We start from the raw sequence: 20684 nt of genomic DNA, 5'->3' as shown, positions 1-20684 counted from the left end.
GCTAACACGGTGAAACCCCGTCTCTACTAAAATACAAAAAATTAGCCGGGCGTGGTGGCGGGCGCCTGTAGTCCCAACTACTCGGGAGGCTGAGACAGGAGAATGGCGTGAACCCGGGAGGCGGAGCTTGCAGTGAGCTGAGATGGTGCCACTGCACTCCAGCCTGGGCGACAGAGTGAAGACTCCGCCTCAAAAAAAAAAAAAAAAAAAAAAATTTTAAATGATTATATATTATTTTTATAATAAAAAAAATTTTTTTTTCCCAAATAAAGATCCCATTGTCCCTTGAGTGGGGACCAGACTGGAAGCAGGACCTCTGGATTAAGTGACTTTAATCTTGTAACTCTGCCAAGCCTCAAACTTTCAGTACAGTGGGACCCCATTTATAAATCTGTGCACCCCACTCAGGATCATTTTTTGTGCCTTGCCATTCCATCACATCTCCCACATCTTTCCCCTGGACCAGGAAAAGCAGACCATTTGGAGATGACTCCATGGGTTCTGTCTGACACAGGTACAAAGGGAAACCTTTGCCAACGAAAGATGCCACTCAGTATTAGCGTGGCCTTGACCTTCCCATCTGCCATGATGGCCTCCTATTACCTGCTGCTGCAGACCTATGTACTCCGCCTGGAAGCCATCATGAACGGCATCTTGCTCTTCTTCTGTGGCTCAGAGCTTTTACTTGAGGTGCTCACCTTGGCTGCTTTCTCCAGGTACTGCTTTGCTGAGGGACCATTTCTCATCACCAGAGGGTTGGGTTCCCATCCAAGGGAGGGATTCAGTATTCTTCTGAAGCCTAAGGGATCTAGAAGACTTTTCTCTAGTGGGGGAAAGGGGTGGCTAGTGGATTGCCTTTCCTGTTTAGGGTAGGTAGATCGATTCCCACTCAGGGAGGATACTCTCCCTATTCTTTGGGGCCAGGAGACTTGGAATATAGAACAGTTGAGGCCAGCTACTCTCATTCACTGGTCTTTTAACATTTTCTTTCTTTCTGCCATCAGTATGAACAGAATTTGAAGTACAGAATTTCAGCCAGCAGCCCATCAGGCTGACACCACACATATTGCTTCTGGTACTTTAGCCACACCAGTGAGAATTGGTGGGGCAAGTTATCCTGAGAAAGGCTGTGTGGCTTTTCTTCAGCACATACATTTGGGCAAGCAACTCAGCATAAGACCAGTGGGTGCCATCTTCTAAACCAGGACCATCAACTCGAGAGACTGTTCTACACTCCAGCATAGGGACGGGCAAGGTTATTCCCATCCTGCCCCTTCTCAGAACCAGTCCCCTGCTGACCTCAAGTTCTTCTCTTTGATCACCGTGGCCAGAGCATCTCGTGTGGACCATCTAGGCTCCTTGGGCTTCAAGCAGGACCTGAGCCACATGCTCCCTGTACGAGTTGTGCCATACCTGTCCCACATGAGCACAGAGAGCCTCATGTTGGTGGGTTTCCAGAGTGATGCGAAAGCCTCTCACCCCAGTCCTCGGAGACTGAGTTTCCAGAACGTTTTTAGTAGCTCATAGTGTTATTTTTCTACTGTCATCATGAAACTAACTTTATTTTTAATAAATATGTATTTTCTGTTGTGGGAGTTGCAGCCTTTCCTTATGGCACCTGTCCCTAGAATTCATCTACTCCAAGAGAGGGTTGTGACTATCCCAGCGGTTTGTTCTCAGGAGCTTTGCTTAGTGATACAGCGTGCACACAAAGGCAGTGATGACCACTGATTTTCTTCCCCAAGCTGCAGCCTAAATTAAACCCTGAATGCACTGCCATCCTCTGTATCTTCTTCAAGTCTCTCATCATGCAAAAGACTGCTTATTTGCTTCACTCTGCCCCAAAGTCAGCATCTGGTCTCACTCTTCTTACAGGGAATTGTTAGCTCTTTTCCAGTGGGCCATGTGTAACTGGAAGAAGCGTATTCTAAACTAACTTTTTTTTTTTTTTAAAGTTTGGAGACAGTGTCTCAGTCTGTCATCCAGGCTGCAGTGCAGTGGCATGATCTTGGCTCACTGCAACCTCTGCCTCCCTAGCTCATGCGATCCTCCCACATCAGCCTCTCAAGTAGGTGGGACTACAGGCACACACCATCATGCCTGGCTTTTTTTTTTTTTTTTTGAGACGGGGTCTCACTCTGTCACCTAGACTGGATAGACTGCAGTGCAGTGGCACGATCTCAGCGTACCGCAACCTCTGCCTCCTGGGTTTAAGCGATTCTCCTGCCTCAGCCTCCCAAGTAGCTGGGAATACAGGTGTGCACCACCATGCCGGGCTAATTTTTTTTTGTATTTTTGGTAGAGACGGGGTTTCACCATGCTGGCCAGCCTGGTCTCAAACTCCTGACCTCGTGATCTGCCTGCTGGCCTCCCAAAGTGCTGGGGTTACAGGCGTGAGCCACCGTGCCCAGCCAACTAATTTTTGTATTCGTTGTAGAGATAGGGTCTCACTCTGTTGCTCAGACTGGTCTCTAACTCCTGAGCTCAAGCAGTCCTGCCTCTACCTCCTAATGTGCTAGGAGTACTGGTGTGAGCGACTGCAACCAGCTGATTTTTTTTTGGTCACTTATTTTAGTATTTTGAGGCCTGGCACAGTGGCTTACACTTGTGATCCCAACACGTTGGGAGGCTGAAGCAGGAGGATCACATGAGTCCAGGAATTTGTGACCAGCCTAGGTAATATGGTGAGAACCTTGTCTCTACAAAAAAATTTAAAAATTCGGCCAGGCGCGGTGGCTCAAGCCTGTAATCCCAGCACTTTGGGAGGGTGAGGCAAGCAGATCACGAGGTCAGGAGATTGAGACCATCCTGGCTAACATGGTGAAACCCCATCTCTACTAAAAATACAAAAAAAAAAAAATTAGCCAGGCGTGGTGGTGGGTGCCTGTAGTCCCAGCTACTTGAGAGGCTGAGGCAGGCGAATGGCGTGAACCCAGGAGGCGGAGGTTGCAGTGAGCCGAGATTGCGCCACTCTACTCCAGCCTGGATGACAGAGGGCAAGACTCTGTCTCAAAAAAAAAAAAAAAAAAATTTAAAAATGAGCCAGGTGTAGTGAGGCACACCTGTAGTCCCAGCTACTCAGGAGCCTGTGGCAGGAGGATAGCTTGAGCCCAGGAGGTCAAGACTGCAGGGAGCTATGTTTGTACTCCACCTTGTGCAGGAGTGAGACCCTGTCTCAAAAACAAAATTTGGAATTAACATAAAAGGAACACTTTTTTTTTTTTTAAGCTGGAGAACTGTCACTCTAGATCAATGTATACTTCCTTTCTCCAAGTAAGCATCTTTAATATTATTCCTGTTTTTCTTGGTAGTGGCTATGTGGTTTTTTTTCTTTTTTTTTTTTTTGAGACAGAGTTTCGCTCTTGTCGCCCAGGCTGGAGTGCAATGGTGCGATCTCGGCTCACTGCAACCTCCACCTCCCAGGTTCAAGCGATTCTTCTGCCTGAGCCTTCCAAGTAGCTGGGATTACAGGTGCCCGCTACCACGCCCGGCTAATTTTTGTATTTTCAGTAGACACAGGGTTTCACCATGTTGACTAGGCTGGTCTCGAACTCCTGACCTCAGGTGATCCACCCGCCTCGGCCTCCCAAAGTCCTGGGATTACGGGCGTGAGCCACTGCACCCAGCAGTGGCCATGTTTTTTAATTCCAAGAAGCCACGAGGAGCCGTGACAGAATCTACTTCAGAAAACCTTGAGGCTCTTCTGTCTGCTTTCAGATGAATCCTAGATTATCTGCTCTTACTCAAAGTAAAATGTAACTTTAAGCATTCTATGCTGGTTTTTAACTCTTACTATGATCAGGCTCATTCTCATCCTGAGGGGCTCTGCTGTCCAAAGCACTGATGCTTTTTTTTTGTTTCCTACCCCTTATGTGCCCTTGCCTCCCAGCTGCCCTTGGGGACTATCCAAAAACCAGAGTAGATAGATCTAATCAACCATGAAACAGTAACAAAACCTTCAATAGGAACTGCCCTGATAATCACAAATCCCACTAATACCACTTTTCTGCTACTTTATCCCTGTTTTGAAGAAATCACTGGTATCAAACTGGAAGAGAGCCCATTCTGTATGGCCTATTTAATTTAGAGGTTCACTGGTTAAGCTCACCCCCACAGCAATATAGATAAATGATTGAAAGGCTCAATTGGAAGTTTAAGGGCACCTTATAAAATCCATTAGAATTTAAAGACCTATCTTAGAGATGAACCAAGTCTAACCCCAGACTTTGCAGGCTTAGAGGTGAGAAGTGACGTAACCAGCACCACACATCTGGTTATTAACAGGTAGAACTAGAACTCTTGCCTTAGGAGTCTGTCCGGATCAAGGAAATTCCATATCCTCATATGAGGATGAGGATGATGGTTGAAAATGAGGCTGTGATTAGGAATAGGAAGTCCTCTTGTTTACTGGATGGTTATGTGGAGGTTTAGGACATTGTGCTTCCTGTGGGCTGCTTGATAAATGTTCATTTTTCTGATGCTTGATGGAACCACCTGTGTAGATGTAGTTAGTCACGTGATTAAGACATACAACAGAAACCGAGGCAGTGGAGGACAGGAATCAGTGTAGCTAGTCTTTGAGATTTATCGTGGCCAGAGGCTGTGCTCACTAGAGTCAAGGGAAGCGCTTTACAGTCCACACAGAACTGGAGGTGCCAACATTCTGGGACAGTGGCAAGAACTGAGCAAAGCAACAGGCCCTGGACATAAACTGGCAGAGGCCTGCTCAGCTACTCACACTCATGGCTAGAACCAGCAAGTGACTGCAGTGGTCTGGCCCAGTTTAGGAAGCATTTAGGACACAGATTCAGATTCTGGCTCCATACCATGGCAGCAGCTTGTGGAGACTACTAATCATCCAGTGCCTGGCAGTGTTATTTCATTCATATAATGATCCTATGAGGCAGAAGGAAATTATCAGATGTTAAGTCATGTGTCCAAGGGCATTCAGCTTAGAAATGGAATTGGGATTTGAACCTAGAGTAACCATAAAGTCCTTCCTTTTCTACACCACCATGGTACCTCCTAGATGCAGCTCAATTTTGCCTCTAAGCTACCAGTCCTCACAATTTAGTTTGTAAGTCATCTGGGGCATAAAAACCAGACACCTAGACCTTAACTAGAGATTGCTACAGCATAGGAACAGGTGTCTTAGCAAGCATGACGTACAACTAAGATGTGGGTTACCATGGAACCCAATTTGAAAGTAATAGTTTACATTCTGAGGTATTCCAACTACTTTTTTTTCCTCCTTTAAGTTTCACATCTTGATAGCCCCTCTATGGAATGTCTCTTCTCCTAAAGCTTGTTTTTACACTCATCTTGCCATTCCTGGTACCAATACACATTATCAACTGGTCTGTGGCTCACTTTTTTATCATTGAACCCTCCTTCACCTGGCTTTTTAAAGCCAAAAGCTTTTCTGGAGCCCAAGATCACCCACACTATATACTTCCTCATATTTAGTTGATAAAACATTCACATTTGTTATCTGTTTCTTAAAACATTCACGTGCAGAAGGCAGAACAGCTATTATTTTCATTTTGTAGGTGAAAAAGACCAGGGTTACACTGCTTGTCCATATTTACAGGTGGTGAACTAGGCACTACCAGTCAGGTCTTCTAACTCCTATCAAAAGATTCTTCCCTTCTTGAACTTGACATTGGAATTTGACTGTACAAGGTAGAACATTTGCTCTGAAAATAAGTCTTAGGAATCTTTTTTTTTTTTTTTTTGAGACGGAGTCTCGCGCTGTCGCCCAGGCTGGAGTGCAGTGGCGCGATCTCGGCTCACTGCAAGCTCCGCCTCCTGGGTTCACGCCATTCTCCTGCCTCAGCCTCCTGAGTAGCTGGGACTACAGGCGCCCACCACCGCGCCCGGCTAATTTTTTGTATTTTTAGTAGAGACGGGGTTTCACTGTGGTCTCGATCTCCTGACCTTGTGATCCGCCCGCCTCGGCCTCCCAAAGTGCTGGGATTACAGGCGTGAGCCACCGCGCCCGGCCAGGAATCTTGAAGGGTAAAGGATAATAACTTGGAAGTTTAACCAGCTTAAACGTTTAGATGGCCAAGGAAAAAAGCTAAACCTTAAGGGATGCCTCCAAAGGTTTGCATTAGAGGTCTCTTAGGAGGCTTTCCACAGTCAACTAGAGCCATGTATCACTGCCTGACATGCAATCCTGGCTAAGAACTTGGCATTTCACGGTATTCGTGTCTACATCAGCCCATGCCCATACCCCAGACACCTCAACAAATCTATTCAATGCAGAATCCATAAAACAGCTCACACCCCATTTATTATTTAAAAATATTTTGTTACAAAAGGAAAAAAATACAATGCAGTATAAAAGATTGACAGCGTCATCAAGTTTATTACACAATTTTCAACCTATCAGAAAGACAAACAAATCACCGACAACAGGGGGACGGGACCTTGGCCTTTTTGAGGGATGGGTGTTTTTTTTTCCTTTTGCTATCAGGAAATAAAACTAAAAATTGTGTCATTGAGAGTAAAAACAAAACAAAAATGGGGAGAAAAAAATTCTCCGGGCAAACGGCATTTCTGGTATTCTATATATATTTTTCCTTAAACTGTCACCTTGTTTTTCTCTACATTTTAAAAGACACCCGGAGTTGCTCTCAATAAGCACATCACTTAACACTTGGCCAGTTGGGTGGGGTGCCATGTTCTGAAGTGGAGGTGGGGATGGGATTGGGGGACAGGGGAAAAAAGCTCCAACCTGTAGCCTCTGTCCCAAGGGAATGTGCCTCTCCAACCCTGCGGGGGACTCCCTCAGTGACTGAGGGCTATATGAGAAACGTGCTGGGAACAGAGGAAGGGTTTAGTCCAATTCAGTCTCTCTCCTCTGACCCAGAAGGGTCTCTAGTGACCCTATGTCTCACATGCCAAGTCTCATCTCACATGCCACATCTCATGTTAGATGTCAGATGCCCTGTAGATGCATGCAGAAGTAGCATCACCCCATGGGTACCGCAGGACCTCGCTGCTGCCTCCTCCTTCAGCAGCAACCACATTACAATTTGGATGTTATGGAAAAGCAATTCCATTTGCCTGTAGAGAAAATGGCCCCCAGAATGCTGGTCCTTAGAACTCTTGAGCTGAGTTCATTCAAGTCGGGCTTTGTTTCTTCTGGCTCCTCATCTGAGGCAGGAAGTATCTCCAGGCAGAGTGAGAGGAGCTATTAAGTCAACAGTCAAAAGGTGAAAAGACACCAAATTTGTGACTTTACCTGCCTACTAGTGCCAGGTTATCCCACAATAAGTAAAAGTATGTACCTGGGGGATGCAAGCCCATGCTTACATCAAACCTGAAAGAAGAAAAGCCTATGAAAGTAGGCCATATCCTGCCCAACTTGCTTCTTTCCCCATTCCTCCTGGTTACTTCACAAGGGTTCTTCATTGCTGAGGTCCCAATGTCCCCATCTCCCAATGGGCAGTACCTTCCTCTAAAACAAGGAAGTAGCCTTCTGGGGGAAGGGCTCCATGTGTTAAATGGAAAAGCCCCAGGGAAAGGGAACAACTAAGAGCTGGTTATTGCAAGAGGTACCCAAGCACTAAGCAGCAGAGGGTGGTAATTGGCTCTGCCAGGCTTCCCAGCAGAAAGCAACCTCATAGGCCTTCTCTGCTTAGGAGGGGCAAGTCCACTGAGAAGGCTGGGCAGCGCAGACTTGAAAGAGTTCAGCCCTCTGGGAGGTCAAGGAAATAAACCGTCAATACGTGAGAGGGAAAGCAGGAACAGAAGTAGCTTTGCATAAGGTAATTTCTGTTCTCATGGTCCCTCCTCAAAGGGCTGGGAAGGTAAAGGAGTTAAACAAAGAAGTGGTATGTTAGCAAGGGGGTTTGGACCCTCTTGGCCCCATTAAATCTAGTGCTGAGGGCAGGACCCTGGGCATATTTTGGCACACCCAGTCACTCTCCTAGATCCTGCATGGAGGATCTATTTTCTTTGGGAAGGAAGTCTTCCCATCAACCTCACCATTGAACTGCTCCCGGAGAATCAGAAACTCATACGTTTTCTTGGACAAAGCACCATTCTCTATGGAGACCAGGGGCCTGGACATGTTCTTTTCTTCCTGTCTGCCACCCCTCCCAATCACACGAAGTCTTTAGGTTCTTTCCCCTGGCAAACAGGAGCTGTGGGATTGGGAGGGCTGCCAAGCAGTCTTCAATCCTGTGGGGCAGAGGGTATTCCCTGGGTGTCTGGAGGGAGTTAGGGGTTTGGAGGAAAGGGAAGGGGGTGGGGCGGCCTCCGTCCTTTAGTCCTGATCAAGGTGAGGAGATGCAAGTCCATTAAAAAAACATTTGCTTCCAACCAGACTCCTGCAATGAGAACATCAGAAGAGAAGAAAGAAAACACAAGTTAGAGGTTACTTTCTGAATGACAGGGGCTTATATAAAACACACATTTTCTAATGCTACAACATAAGAAGTAGGGAATGCAGACAGAGAATGCAAGCCTGGGAAAACAAAGCAGCATTGTCTGACACTAGAAGTGGTGAGGAATGGTTGGAGGAGAAGCTACAGTGTGTAGAGAGAAAAAAAGCAGTGACATCCACTATAAAGATTAGGTGAAAAAACAGAATGAAATGAGGTCTCTGAAAGTTTGACTGAAAAGGAGACTTTGGCTGCCAAAGTATGGAAACTCTGACACATTTCAAGAAAAGTTACTAAAAGGGAATAAGGTGAGTTTAAATATGGGTTCAGAAATCTATTCTGTGCAAGTCATAGCTTACCTTAAGGGGAAGGGGGAAAAATCTGGAAATGGGAGGTTTAGTGGTAAAGAAACAAGTATGTACACAACCAAATCCATTAATCCCCAAACACCCAAGAGGTTCTAGCAGGCAGGATGCACATACACAGGAAACTCTTAAATCCTTTTTTTTTTTCTTTTTAAAGGAGTCCTGGCTAAAAGTGCTTTTATGAGTACGTGTATGCACAAACACAGCCCCAGAGATTTTCCAAGATGTACTAAAACTCAAGAGATTTTTAAGTCTTTCCTCGCATGACAGCCATGGGTGAGGAACCAGGAAACATACTAACACTAAGCAGGAGTCACGTGGCCAGGCCAGAACAGAAAGCAGAGCATGGAAGAAACCTAAATGCAGTTAAGAACTTTTACCCGGCCGGGCGCGGTGGCTCATGCCTGTAATCCCAGCACTTTGGGAGGCCGAGACGGGCAGATCACAGGGTCAGGAGACTGAGGCCATCCTGACTAACATGGTGAAACCTGTCTCTACTAAAAATACAAAAAATTAGCCGGGCGTGGTGGTGGGTGCCTGTAGTCCCAGCTACTGGGGAGGCTGAGGCAGGAGAATGGCGTGAACCCGGGAGGTGGAGCTTGCAGTGAGCCGAGATCGCGCCACTGCGCTCTGGCCTGGGTGACAGAGCGAGACTCCGTCTCATTAAAAAAAAAAAAAACACAACTTTTACCCCAAAATAAGGGTCTATTAAGCCACCTGTCACATGGCCACCAAACAAAGTTCCTAGTACACTCAGCCCCTGTTCCAATGCTGCAATATCCATCTGTGGGTGGTGGTATGGTCAGTCTGAGCATATAAAACATTATTAATAGTCAAAGGGAAAATGAGGAATTAGAATTTCTCCTAATGCCCAAACCAGCAACACAGCCTACACACAAATGTTTACCTTTTACATAACTACTTCTGTAAAGTGGCCTTATAAAACCTAGAGGAGGGCCGGGCGCGGTGGCTCAAGCCTGTAATCCCAGCACTTTGGGAGGCCGAGACGGGCGGATCACGAGGTCAGGAGATCGAGACCATCCTGGCTAACACAGTGAAACCCCGTCTCTACTAAAAATACAAAAAAAAAACTTAGCCGGGCGAGGTGGCAGGCGCCTGTAGTCCCAGCTACTCGGGAGGCTGAGGCAGGAGAATGGCGTGAACCCGGGAGGCGGAGCTTGCAGTGAGCTGAGATCTGGCCACTGCACTCCAGCCTGGGTGACAGAGCGAGACTCCGTCTCAAAAAAAAAAAAAATAAATAAATAAAACCTAGAGGAGACATCTACGTCCTCCCTGATCCTTCTACACACCGAAATGACACTATTTTCAGCTTGGGTCCTCAGAATCTATATGACCTAAGCCTTCCTGGCCTGTCTAAACACCTATGCAGGCTGGTATTTGTTCCATTTTCTCTAAGGGAAAACTGAAGCCCTCAGTGCACTCAATTTCATACCATTAGGGCTTCTGAATCTTTGAATTAGATCCAAATTGAAGAGAAAGCTCAGTTTTCAATGGATAATGAGTATAGGAAAGAGGTGAGAATGACTATATTTCAAGTAGCATAATATCCTAAAATAATGAGATAACTGACATAGTTGAGAACTACAAAAAGTTGAAGACACAGGTTGCAGAGAATAACTTGTACACCAAGAGAAGCAAGCCACAGCACTCAATTCTTAAATCTCCATGGCTACATTTTGGTGCCAATGTTGGAATGCAGGCAGAAATCAGAGATTCCCTCACTGGGCCAATTAGCCTTCAGGCCCCAGAACTGGGTCCTATGCTGAGAAAAGATGGACAAAGAAGGCTACTGTTCTATTGCTGCCTCTGAACAAAATGTACCTTTCACTCTCACGGAACACCTGTCATCATAGAATATAAATACGATTCATTTCTAACTAAAAGGTTGCTATAAATGAGGACCATGTACCATCTTCCCAACATGAAACTTCCTAAGCCATTACTTGGTCACTACAGATGGAAATAAGAGTCCTTAGGGTGAGAATGTAAGAAATTGACATTCTTGGGGTGCCTGATTCAGTGCTTTTAGACTGTATTATTCAGATGAAATAACCACCATATCAAAGGGGTGACCAGGAAAAGTGGGGAAGTAGAAAACGTGCCTCAGAGTTAATTTTTCCCATCTTGTCATGGGCCTACACAAGTCAAATGACTGTTTTCTAGGCAATATTGTTACGGCATTTTCAAAGTTACCAAAAGAGAGTTATCCTCATAATGGGAGAAATAGTCTCGTCTTATTTTATTTTTATTACTATTATTTTTTGAGACGAGGTCTTGCTCTATTGCCCAGGCTGGAGTGCAGTGGCATAAACATGGCTCACTGCAGCCTCCATCTCCCGGGCTCAAGCGATCCTCCCGCCTCAGTGCCCCCAAGTAGCTGGGACTCCTCCCACCTCAGCCCCCCCAAGTAGCTGGGACTACAGGAGCACACCACCATGCCCAGCTAGTTTTGTATTTCTGGTAGATACGAGTGTTTTGCCATATTCCCCAGGCCAGTCCCTGAGCTCAAGTGATCTGCCCCTCTCGGCCTCCCAAATAGTTGAAGTTACAGGAGTAAGCCACTGTGCCTGGCCCCATTTTATAAGTGGAAGAAATAATGCAAAGTGACAGCTAAAGACTCAGGTTGAGATGTTTAATTCTCAAACTACTGCTGGATCAGTGGATCTCGCTGGTAATTTCCCTGTCCTAGGGCTGTCAGGAGCAAAGCCATCAGGAATGGTGACATGCAGTCATGTTCTAACTACTAAACTGAATGCAGCCCCAAAGACGACAGTTCATGCTCTGCACAGGTCAGCTATCACCTCCCTGGTCACTCTCATCCCAGTCAGCTCCAAAAGACATACACTGTAGCCTACATGTGCTTTTCAATCCACAAGTAACACCAGCAACTGTGCAGACTCAAAACAAGAAAACAGAGTGAGGACTGGACCAAGACCTACTCTAATGCCTGCCCTCAGGCCCACCTGAGACTGAGTTAGGCCAAAGTTGTTTGTGGTCTCCATCTACATTAGTGTCTGCTTTTCCAGAGGATACGTGGGCATCTCCCCAAACTCAACCTGTTGCAAAATCTAGAAAGAAGTACCTAGAACCCACAGCCTAACTGTTGATTCTACATGGGTTATCCTAGATTTCAATGATGTTAAGCACTCTAGGATTTTGTGGAATAAATGAGTGGCTAACAACAGAGAACAGAGACAAAAATACTAGTAATTTTTCATCTTCCCACTTATTTGCCTCTTTTGGGAGAAGATAAAAACAATTCCTGGCTATAAATGTTTTTAAGCTAATGGCCAAAGAACAAGATAGAGGGCAGTAGCCAAACCTAAAAGGAGTATTTTGGTTTTTAGTATTTTCCAACTATTTACATTCCAGCTATTGCTCATGAACTACAGGGGCTCAAAGGTGGTGAGAGTTTCTTTCTCCTTCTTCATCCAGACATCACCATCCCAAAAACACCAAACAGAACTACTATTCTTTCCCCTCACCTTCCTTTTCAATTACCATTACTTTAGATCAAGCAGGCAAAAGATCAAGGACATCTTTTTCTTTTTTTTTTTTTGAGACAAAGTCTCACTCTTTCGCCCAGGCTGGAGTAGAGTGGTGCGATCTCGGCTCACTGCAACCTCCACCTCCCGGGTTCACGCCATTCTCCTGCCTCAGCCTCCCAAGTAGCTGGGACTACATGTGCCCGCCATAACACCCGGCTAATTTTTCGTATTTTTAGTAGAGACGGGGTTTCACCGTGTTAGCCAGGATGGTCTCGATCTCCTGACCTTGTGATCCACCCACCTTGGTCTCCCAAAGTGCTGGGATTACAGGCGTGAGACACTGCGCCCAGCCAAGGACATCTTCTTAATGTACTTGATATGAGACAGAAAAATGAGAAGTCCTAGAGACAATCTGCAACCACAAAATTGAGAAAGGACCCTGAAGTTACCTGGGTCACGCAGTGGCCTCCAGGAACTACAGATAGACCCCTAGCCAGTCTGGCCTATTTTAAAGATTTCCATAGAAGCAGAGTCAACACCTGCTCCTATATGCTTATATATTAGAAACGATCTTTCCAGAAGCTTTCCTTCAATTGGGATTGCTAAGCTGGTAGAATGCAACCTAAAGATGCAGCATCCCCTCTGACTCCCTACCAATATGGAGCCTGTCTAAGAATGAAAGCAACAGAGAAAAGCAGAGCTGAGAGATGCAGATAAAGTCTGGATGACACAGCCAGAGCTCCTGGATCCAACTAATCTTAACTGAACTTCTCCATTACTTAACAGTTTTTCTCTCCAAGCTTCCTGCTTTCATTTTGCTTCAAAAGAAAATTATAACCAGTCACAGTGGCCTCATGCCCATAATTCCACAGCACATTGGGAGGCTGAGGCAGGAGGATCACTTGAGGCCAGGAGTTCAAGACCAGCCTGGGCAACAAAGCGAGACTCTACAAAAAACTTAAAAATTAGCCCTCAGGAGGCGGAGGCAGGAAGATCACCTGAGCCCAGGAGGTTGATGTTACAGAGCCATGATAGTGCCTCACGGAAGTGCACTCCAGCCTGGGTGACAGAGCAAGACCCTGTGTCTATTTAAAAAAACAAAACAGCCAGGCGCGGTGGCTCACGCCTTTAATCCCAGCACTTTGGGAGGCCAAGTCGGGTGGATCACGAAGTCAGGAGTTCAAGACCAGCCTGGCCAAGATGGTGAAACCCCGTCTCTACTAAAAATACAAAAATTAGCCAGGCATGGTGGTGGGCGCTTGTAATCCCAGCTACTCGGGAGGCCAAGGCAGAGAACTGCTTGAAACCAGGAGGCAGAGGTTGCAGTGAGCCGAGATCACGCCACTGCACTCCAACATGGGCAAAAGAGTGAGACTCTGTCTCAAAAACAAAACAAAACAAAAAACACAACAAAATAAACAACCTTGCCACTAAGTCTTTTCCAAAAGCAAAAAACCCTTCTGTTGAGGTTAATTATCCACCACAAAGCCCCTAAACCTATTAAAAGATAATTTTTCAGATCAGCTTTCTCCTCTCGGACTAAAGCATATTAATTTTCAAAATCTTTTAAATAAACTAATTTTTCTTTCTTTTTCTTTTTCTTTTTTTGAGATGGAGTCTGTCTCTGTCGCCCAGGCTGGAGTGCAGTGGCCGGATCTCAGCTCACTGCAAGCTCCGCCTCCCGGGTTCACGCCATTCTCCTGCCTCAGCCTCCCGAGCAGCTGGGACTACAGGCACCTGCCACCTCGCCCAGGTAGTTTTTTGTATTTTTTTTTTTTTTTTAGTAGAGACGGGGTTTCACCGTGTTAGCCAGGATGGTCTCGATCTCCTGACCTTGTGATCTGCCCGTCTCAGCCTCCCAAAGTGCTGGGATTACAGGCTTGAGCCACCGCGCCCGGCCTCTTTTTTTTTGTTTGTTTTTAATAAGAGATGGGGTATCAGCTGGGTGTGGTGGCTCACACCTGTAATCCTAGCACTTTGGGAGGTCAAGGTGGGCTGATCACGAAGTCAGGAGTTCAAGGCCAACCTGGCCAATATGGTGAAGTCCCGCCTCTAGTAAAAATAGAAAAATCAGTGGGCGTGGTGAGGCGTACCTGTAGCCCCAGCTGCTGGGGAGGCTGAGGCAGAATGGCTTGAACTCGGAGAGCGGAGCTTGCAGTGAGCCAAGATCATGCCACTGCACTCCAACCTGGGCAGCAAAGTGAGGCTCCGTCTCAAAAAAAAAAAAAAAAAAAAAGGGTCTCACTATGTTGCTCAGGCTGGTCTCAAACTCCTGCTTAAGTGATCCTCTAGCCTCTGCCTCCCAAATTACTGAAGTGCTGGGATTACAGGCATGAGGCACCCGCCTACCCCTCCTCCCCACCTTTTTTGAGACAAGGTCTCACTGTTTGCTCAGTCTGGAGTGCAGTGGTGCAATCACAGATCACTGCAGCCTCGACCTCCTGGGCTTGAGCAACCCTTCCACCTCCACCTCCTAAGTAGCTGGGACCACGAGATGTGTACCACCACACTTGGCTAATTTTTGTATTTTTTGTAGAGACAGGGTCTCCCTATGTTGCCCAGGCTGGTCTCGAACTCCTGGGCTCAAACAATCCTCCTGTCTTGGCCTCCCAAAGTGCTGCGATCATAGGTGTGAGCCACTGTACCGAGCCTAATTCTTAAAATCATTAATGTTCTATCCTGGCTAACATGGTGAAACCCCGTCTCTACTAAAAATACAAAAAATTAGCCGGGCACGGTGGCGGGCGCCTGTAGTCCCAGCTACTTGGGAGGCTGAGGCGGGAGAATGGCGTGAACCCGGGAGGCGGAGCTTGCAGTGAGCCGAGATCACGCCACTGCACTCCAGCCTGGGAGACACAGTGAGACTCCGTCTCAAAAAAAAAAAAAAAAAAAAAAAATCATTAATGTTGCACCTTGAAAACTAAGTAGGCAATGGCGTTACTATTCTTAGTCAATTTTCCTAATTTTTTTAATTGAAAGTTCATAATAATAATAACGATGGCTATTAATTATTGAGAACTATGTGACAGGTACCATGAGTGCTAAATGGTCTACATGGACTCTCACACTAAAACTTAGCAAGTCATTGGGACAGTTGCTTTTATTATCTTCATTTACAAATGAAGAAACTGTGGAACAGAAAGTAATATGGCCAATTATTAGTGGAGGAACTGGGATTCAAATTGGTGCCTGAATGCAGACACCATGCTCTCACTCAGATACCAGGCTTTTCAGTTAAGAAACAAGCAGAAATCTCAGAAAGAGCTGAATCTCAGAGTCAGATTCCCCACAAATGTGCAGAAAATCTGCCCTGCAATTCCAGTTATGTAAATCAGAAGTTCCCCCTACCCTTGCTGCATTTACTTTTGCTTTAAAGAGAGAGAACTCTTCACTATAAATCTTTTTTTAATAAAAGATCCCCCAGCAGCCAGGAACGGGGCTTCTCCCACCTTTCTCAGTGGTGCCGGTCCCGCTCTCTATCCCGGTGTCTCTCGTGCTCCCGGTTCCTTTCTTGGAAATAATCATCATGCCGATCTTCATTATGAAGCAGATCCCGGTGCCTCCTGCTGCTCTCCCGGGACCGGCTAGGTGACCTTTCCCGGGACCGATGTCTTTTCCTAATTAGAAAGATCCTTCAGCCTCACTCAGAGGGCCTACCACATTCTTTCCCAAAGAATGTGGTGTTTTGGTGTCTTCCGATATTTGCCTAAACTACTCCTCTATTACTCTATCATAGGCCCACTGTCTGAGAATTTTAGCTCTTTGAGGACTAGTCTTTTTTGGGAAGATGATTAACAGGTAAATTTATCCATTGAGAACATAATTTATCAGGTGCAGTGCTAATAGTTTTGTATGGATTATCTGACCTAATCTTTACAGCAGGTCTATAAGATAAATACCATCATTGTCCGTTTTAAAAAATGAGAAAAATGAGGCTTGGAAAGTTAACTAACTTCCATATGCAAGAAGGTCATACAGAGAGTTAGCAGCAGAACTGGGATTCCAATCCAAGCTTGTAGCACTCCAAAGCCCATGTTCTTAACAATACCTTTCTGTATTTTTTTCCTACATGAGCCCACGCCTCACCTACCAGATTCCAGATGTTACAACACTTATTAATGAAAGTATCTGATTAGTTTCTTCCCCATAAAGACATGAAGGCTTAGGTCCAGACTTTCAGCAAGGTCTTTCCCAGATTCCCTGGGCTCCATTTGTCCATACTCCCTATCCCTGGAAGAGTGCTGCTTGGGGCTGGTAGGTGAGGACACAATCACCAACTCACCTGGAAGAGCTCCCACTGGCACCCACGCTGTAGGACTTGGCTTCGATGCCATGAAGACAGTCCTTAAGAGAGGAGATGAGAACACGGCAACGCTCATCATTGGCAACCCGGGACTGTTTGATAACCGCAATGGCTGTGAGCAGCGTCTCAATAGCGTCACTATAATCCCCTGAAAAAGGATGAATGAGAAAGGCCAAGGGTGAGGAGAGATGGTAAACTGGACCAAAAGGAGAACTCAGGAGGACACAAACCAAGAGTAGCTAGCTGTCCTAAACAACCACGGTAAAAGAGACGAGGCAGATGTTGCAAATGTAAAACTGGATGACACCTATATTCCAGCGGTTTAGAATCTGACAGATGTTTTCAGATGAACAAACTGACACATTGCTGTCCAGGGGCTATTTGACATCTATTAAAATAAACAATGTGCATATTTTTTGAGCCAGCAATTCTACTAAAAATTTTCAACTTCTGTTCACAAGTGTGTATGTTTAACAGTGTTTTAGTGTTGTTTATTATCTTCAATAGGATCTGGCTATATAAAGGAACATTGGTTCTATAGAGTATTACATAGTTGTTAAAAAGCAGTAGGTAAACCTGTATGTCAACAAAGTAATCCATGTAAAGCCATTAGCACAGTGCCAGGCACTTAGTAAGGATCAGTAAATTTTATATGTTGATATAACAGGTGTCCAGAATATACTAATTGAAACAAGCAAATTTCAAAACCATATCCCATTTTTGTAAAACAATAAAAATTATATATAAATTGTCATATGCACAAAAAAAATTCTGGAGGAATATATACTAAACTATAAAAGGTGGTCTTATTGGTGGTCCTTGTATAGAGGACTATTTTGTTTTTGAGACGGGTCTTGTTTTATCATCCAGGCTGAAGTGCAGTGGTATGATCATAGCTCACTGCATCCTTGAACTCCTGGGCTCAAGCAATCCTCCTGCCACTTCACCTGGCTTATTTTTCAAATTTTTTTGGTAGAGATGGAGTCTCACTATGGTGACCACGATGGTCTCAAATTCCTGGCCTCAAGTGATCCTCCTGCCTGGGCCTCCTAAAATGCTGGGATTACAGGTATGAGCCACTGTACCTCATGAGACTTTCTAAACAATGTGTATTTCTACAAATTATTTTTAACCTACAATCAAATGTGTATGTGTATATATATGTTATTTACATAAAATACATATATGTAGTATATGTATACATTAAAAAAATTATGGCTGGATGCAGTGACTCACACTTGTAATCCCAGCACTTTGGGAGGCCGAGGTGGGCAGATCACTTGAGGCCAGAGGTCAAGACCAGCCTGGCCAACATGGTGAAACCCGGTCTCTACTAAAAATACAAAAACTAGCCAGGTGGTGTGGCATGCACCTATAATGCCAGTTATTTGGGGGGCTGAGGCAGGAGAATTGCTTAAATCTGGGAGGGAGAGGTTGCAGCGAGTCGGGATCATACCACTACACTACTCTGGCCTAGGCAATAGGGCCAGACTTCGTCTCAAAAAAAAAAAAATAATAATGCTGTCATAAAAAACTAGACCTTTCATTTCCCAACTCTGAGCAATGCCTGGCTCAGGGATAGTGGTCATGGGGCGGGTACCTGCACTTTGCTTTTCCAAGCTAAGTCAAGAGCATTAAGGACAGAAGTTAATACAAAGAAAATATGAATCTAGGCAGGGGTCCAGTGAAAATGAAGCCTGGCAGCTTCCTCTGTGCAAGGCAACAAGAATAGAAACTATGGAGAAACTGTCCAGTGGAGGCTCAAGAATATGAAGACATCAGCTCCATCCTGGCAGGGAATTTTTGCCTGTTTTTGTAGGCACCTTCAATAAGTATTTGTGGTTTGAATGACTGGAATGAGAACAACAAAAAGGGAAGGAGGTCAAGATTCAGTTATTGATCATCTTAGTGTGAAAGGGTTGATGAGGAAGAAGGAACAATGAGTACTTTCTTTATACTGCTCTGTGTATTTAACCCATATAATCCATGGGTATATATTACTTTCGAATTTAAAAAGAGGAATTTTTTTTTTTTTTTTTTCTGAGACACAGTTTCACTCTGTCGCCCAGGCTGAAGTGCAGTGGCACAATCTTGGCTCACCACAACCTCCACGTCCTGGGCTCAACCACTTAAGCACTTCTCAATTCTCATGCCTCAGCCTCCCAAGTAGCTGGGACTACAGCGTGTGCCACCATGACTGGCTCATTTTTGTATTATTAGTAGAGAAGGGGTTTTGCCATGTTGGCCAGGTTGGTCTCAAACTCCTGACCTCAAGTGATTCACCCGCCTTGGTCTCCCAAAGTGCCGGGATTACAGGCATGAGCCACTGCACCTGGCCTAAAAAGATTAATTTAGATGTCAATGTAGATTTTTCTGGTGGGAAAAAATGAAGGGAACATACATACTTTCTGTCTTTAACCTACTCTGTGGATTCAAGTTTGGCAAGATGGGGGCCGGGCGCGGTGGCTCAAGCCTGTAATCCCAGCACTTTGGGAGGCCGAAACGGGTGGATCACGAGGTCAGGAGATCGAGACCATCCTGGCTAACACGGTGAAACCCCGTCTCTACTAAAAAATACAAAAAACTAGCCGGGCGAGGTGGCAGGCACCTGTAGTCCCAGCTACTCGGGAGGCTAAGGCAGAAGAACGGTGTGAACCCGGGAGGCGAAGCTTGCAGTGAGCTGAGATCGTGCCACTGCACTCCAGCCTGGGCCACAGAGCGAGACTCTGTCTCAAAAAAAAAAAAAAAAAAAGTTTGGCAGGATGATGCAAAGATGAAAACTGAGGGAAAGCAGATGGTAATATTTAGGGCTAACTTATTTCTCAGGAGATCTGATAATCTACAGACATTTACATTCATGTAGGGAACGCACAGGAAGGAAGTGAATACGGCTAATGTCATGATGTGAAAACTGGACCAGAACTCTGAAACTTCCTGTAGCCTCTTCTTTTAGAAACCAAAGATCTTATGCTCAGGGCTTTCAGAATCGTGGCTGCTGGTTCTACCCACTTACTACTGAGAGCAGGGCAAAAGTTTGCTGTAAGGGCATAACATGCTTTAAGATGACTATCTACAGACTTGTCTCTTTTTAGAACAGGCTACCTACCAGCTCTGCTTAGACTCCCAAATGTAATGAGATTTCATAGCAAACCATTATCTAGGCTAGATGTGGTGGCTCACACCTGTAATCCCAGCACTTTGGGAGGCTGAGGCAGGCGGATCACTTGAGGTCAGGAGTTCAAGACCATCCTGGCCAATATGGTGAAACCCTGTCTCTACAAAAAAAAAAAAAAAAAATTAGCTGGGCGTGGTGGTAAGTGCCTGTAATCCCAGCTACTCAGGAGGCTGAGGCAGGAGAATCGCTTGAACCCAGGAGGTTGTAGTGAGCCAAGATTGCGCCACTGAATTCCAGCCTGGGCGACTCCCTCTCAAAACAAACAAACAAAAAAACACATTATCCAGTCAAGACATCATTCCTAAAAAAAACCTAGGGTCTATATCTGGTATTCGGTAGACACTAAACCTAAAGATCAACCACTGAGATGGAGATTTCCACAAGGCAGGAATTTCATTCTACAGCAAATACCATATTGAGATTGTATTAATTCTTTATATTCCAGGCATTAAGTTGGTTTTCATGAGGGCAGGCCTAGATACAGGCTAAGTAATACAGTCGGACTTCCCCAAGGCCAAGAAATCAGGTTACATATTGCTCTTCAAAGTGTGCCGCTCTTGATATCTACAGTACTCCAACTTTATCTTGTTGAACTTTTGCCAGCAGAAATGACAAAATCAGGAAAAAAAGTAAGGTTAAGGAGAAGGCAGCGAAGGTAAGCATGAGTTACCTGCACTGGCTCCAGATACCGCTTTGGAAATGGCACTGCTGGAAATTGCTCTGTTTCGCTTCATGATATCTTCAAATTCGGCTTCACTTACTGTAGAGGGTGGAGGGCCCGAATCTCGGCTGTACAAAGAAAATACCATCCTTGATTGCTCACACCCCTTATTATTTTTACTGTACTCTACAATACTTTTGTAATTTTGGCATAACACACAACAATGCTAGACATCTGTAGCATTCACAATACCTGCTCCAGCATTTAATTTAAGTACC

At 45.3% G+C, this 20684-nt stretch overlaps 2 protein-coding genes across 13 annotated transcripts in view; one reads left to right on the top strand and one right to left on the bottom strand.

Annotated features, from left to right (window-relative positions):
- Positions 1 to 1591, top strand: part of TMEM216 (transmembrane protein 216) — a 7946-nt gene extending 6355 nt beyond the window's left edge. For 2 of the 6 annotated variants that reach the window (XM_025356543.1, XM_025356546.1), the window contains exons 4-5: positions 515 to 716; positions 1005 to 1591. In XM_025356543.1, coding sequence (XP_025212328.1) covers positions 515 to 716; positions 1005 to 1020 — 218 coding nt within the window. In that variant the 3' untranslated portion in view covers positions 1021 to 1591. Of the gene's footprint in view, positions 1 to 514 lie in introns of all 6 variants that reach the window. The other 4 variants (XM_025356544.1, XM_025356547.1, XM_025356542.1 and 1 more) reach the window with 2 other exon arrangements.
- Positions 1592 to 6269: 4678 nt separating this feature from the next.
- CPSF7 (cleavage and polyadenylation specific factor 7) overlaps positions 6270 to 20684 on the bottom strand; it is a 29360-nt gene continuing 14945 nt past the window's right edge. For 3 of the 7 annotated variants that reach the window (XM_025355253.1, XM_025355255.1, XM_025355254.1), the window contains exons 7-10: positions 20416 to 20534; positions 16550 to 16718; positions 15717 to 15884; positions 6270 to 8339 (exon numbers count right to left, since the gene is read on the bottom strand). In XM_025355253.1, the coding sequence (XP_025211038.1) occupies positions 15722 to 15884; positions 16550 to 16718; positions 20416 to 20534 (451 nt within the window). In that variant the 3' untranslated portion in view covers positions 6270 to 8339; positions 15717 to 15721. Of the gene's footprint in view, positions 8340 to 15349; positions 15885 to 16549; positions 16719 to 19661; positions 20535 to 20684 lie in introns of those variants that run through there. The other 4 variants (XM_025355257.1, XM_025355256.1, XM_025355252.1 and 1 more) reach the window with 3 other exon arrangements.

Source organism: Theropithecus gelada, chromosome 14 (assembly GCF_003255815.1).
Source record: "Theropithecus gelada isolate Dixy chromosome 14, Tgel_1.0, whole genome shotgun sequence".
Lineage (NCBI taxonomy): Eukaryota > Metazoa > Chordata > Mammalia > Primates > Cercopithecidae > Theropithecus > Theropithecus gelada.
This window is presented reverse-complemented; position numbering and strand designations above follow the sequence as displayed.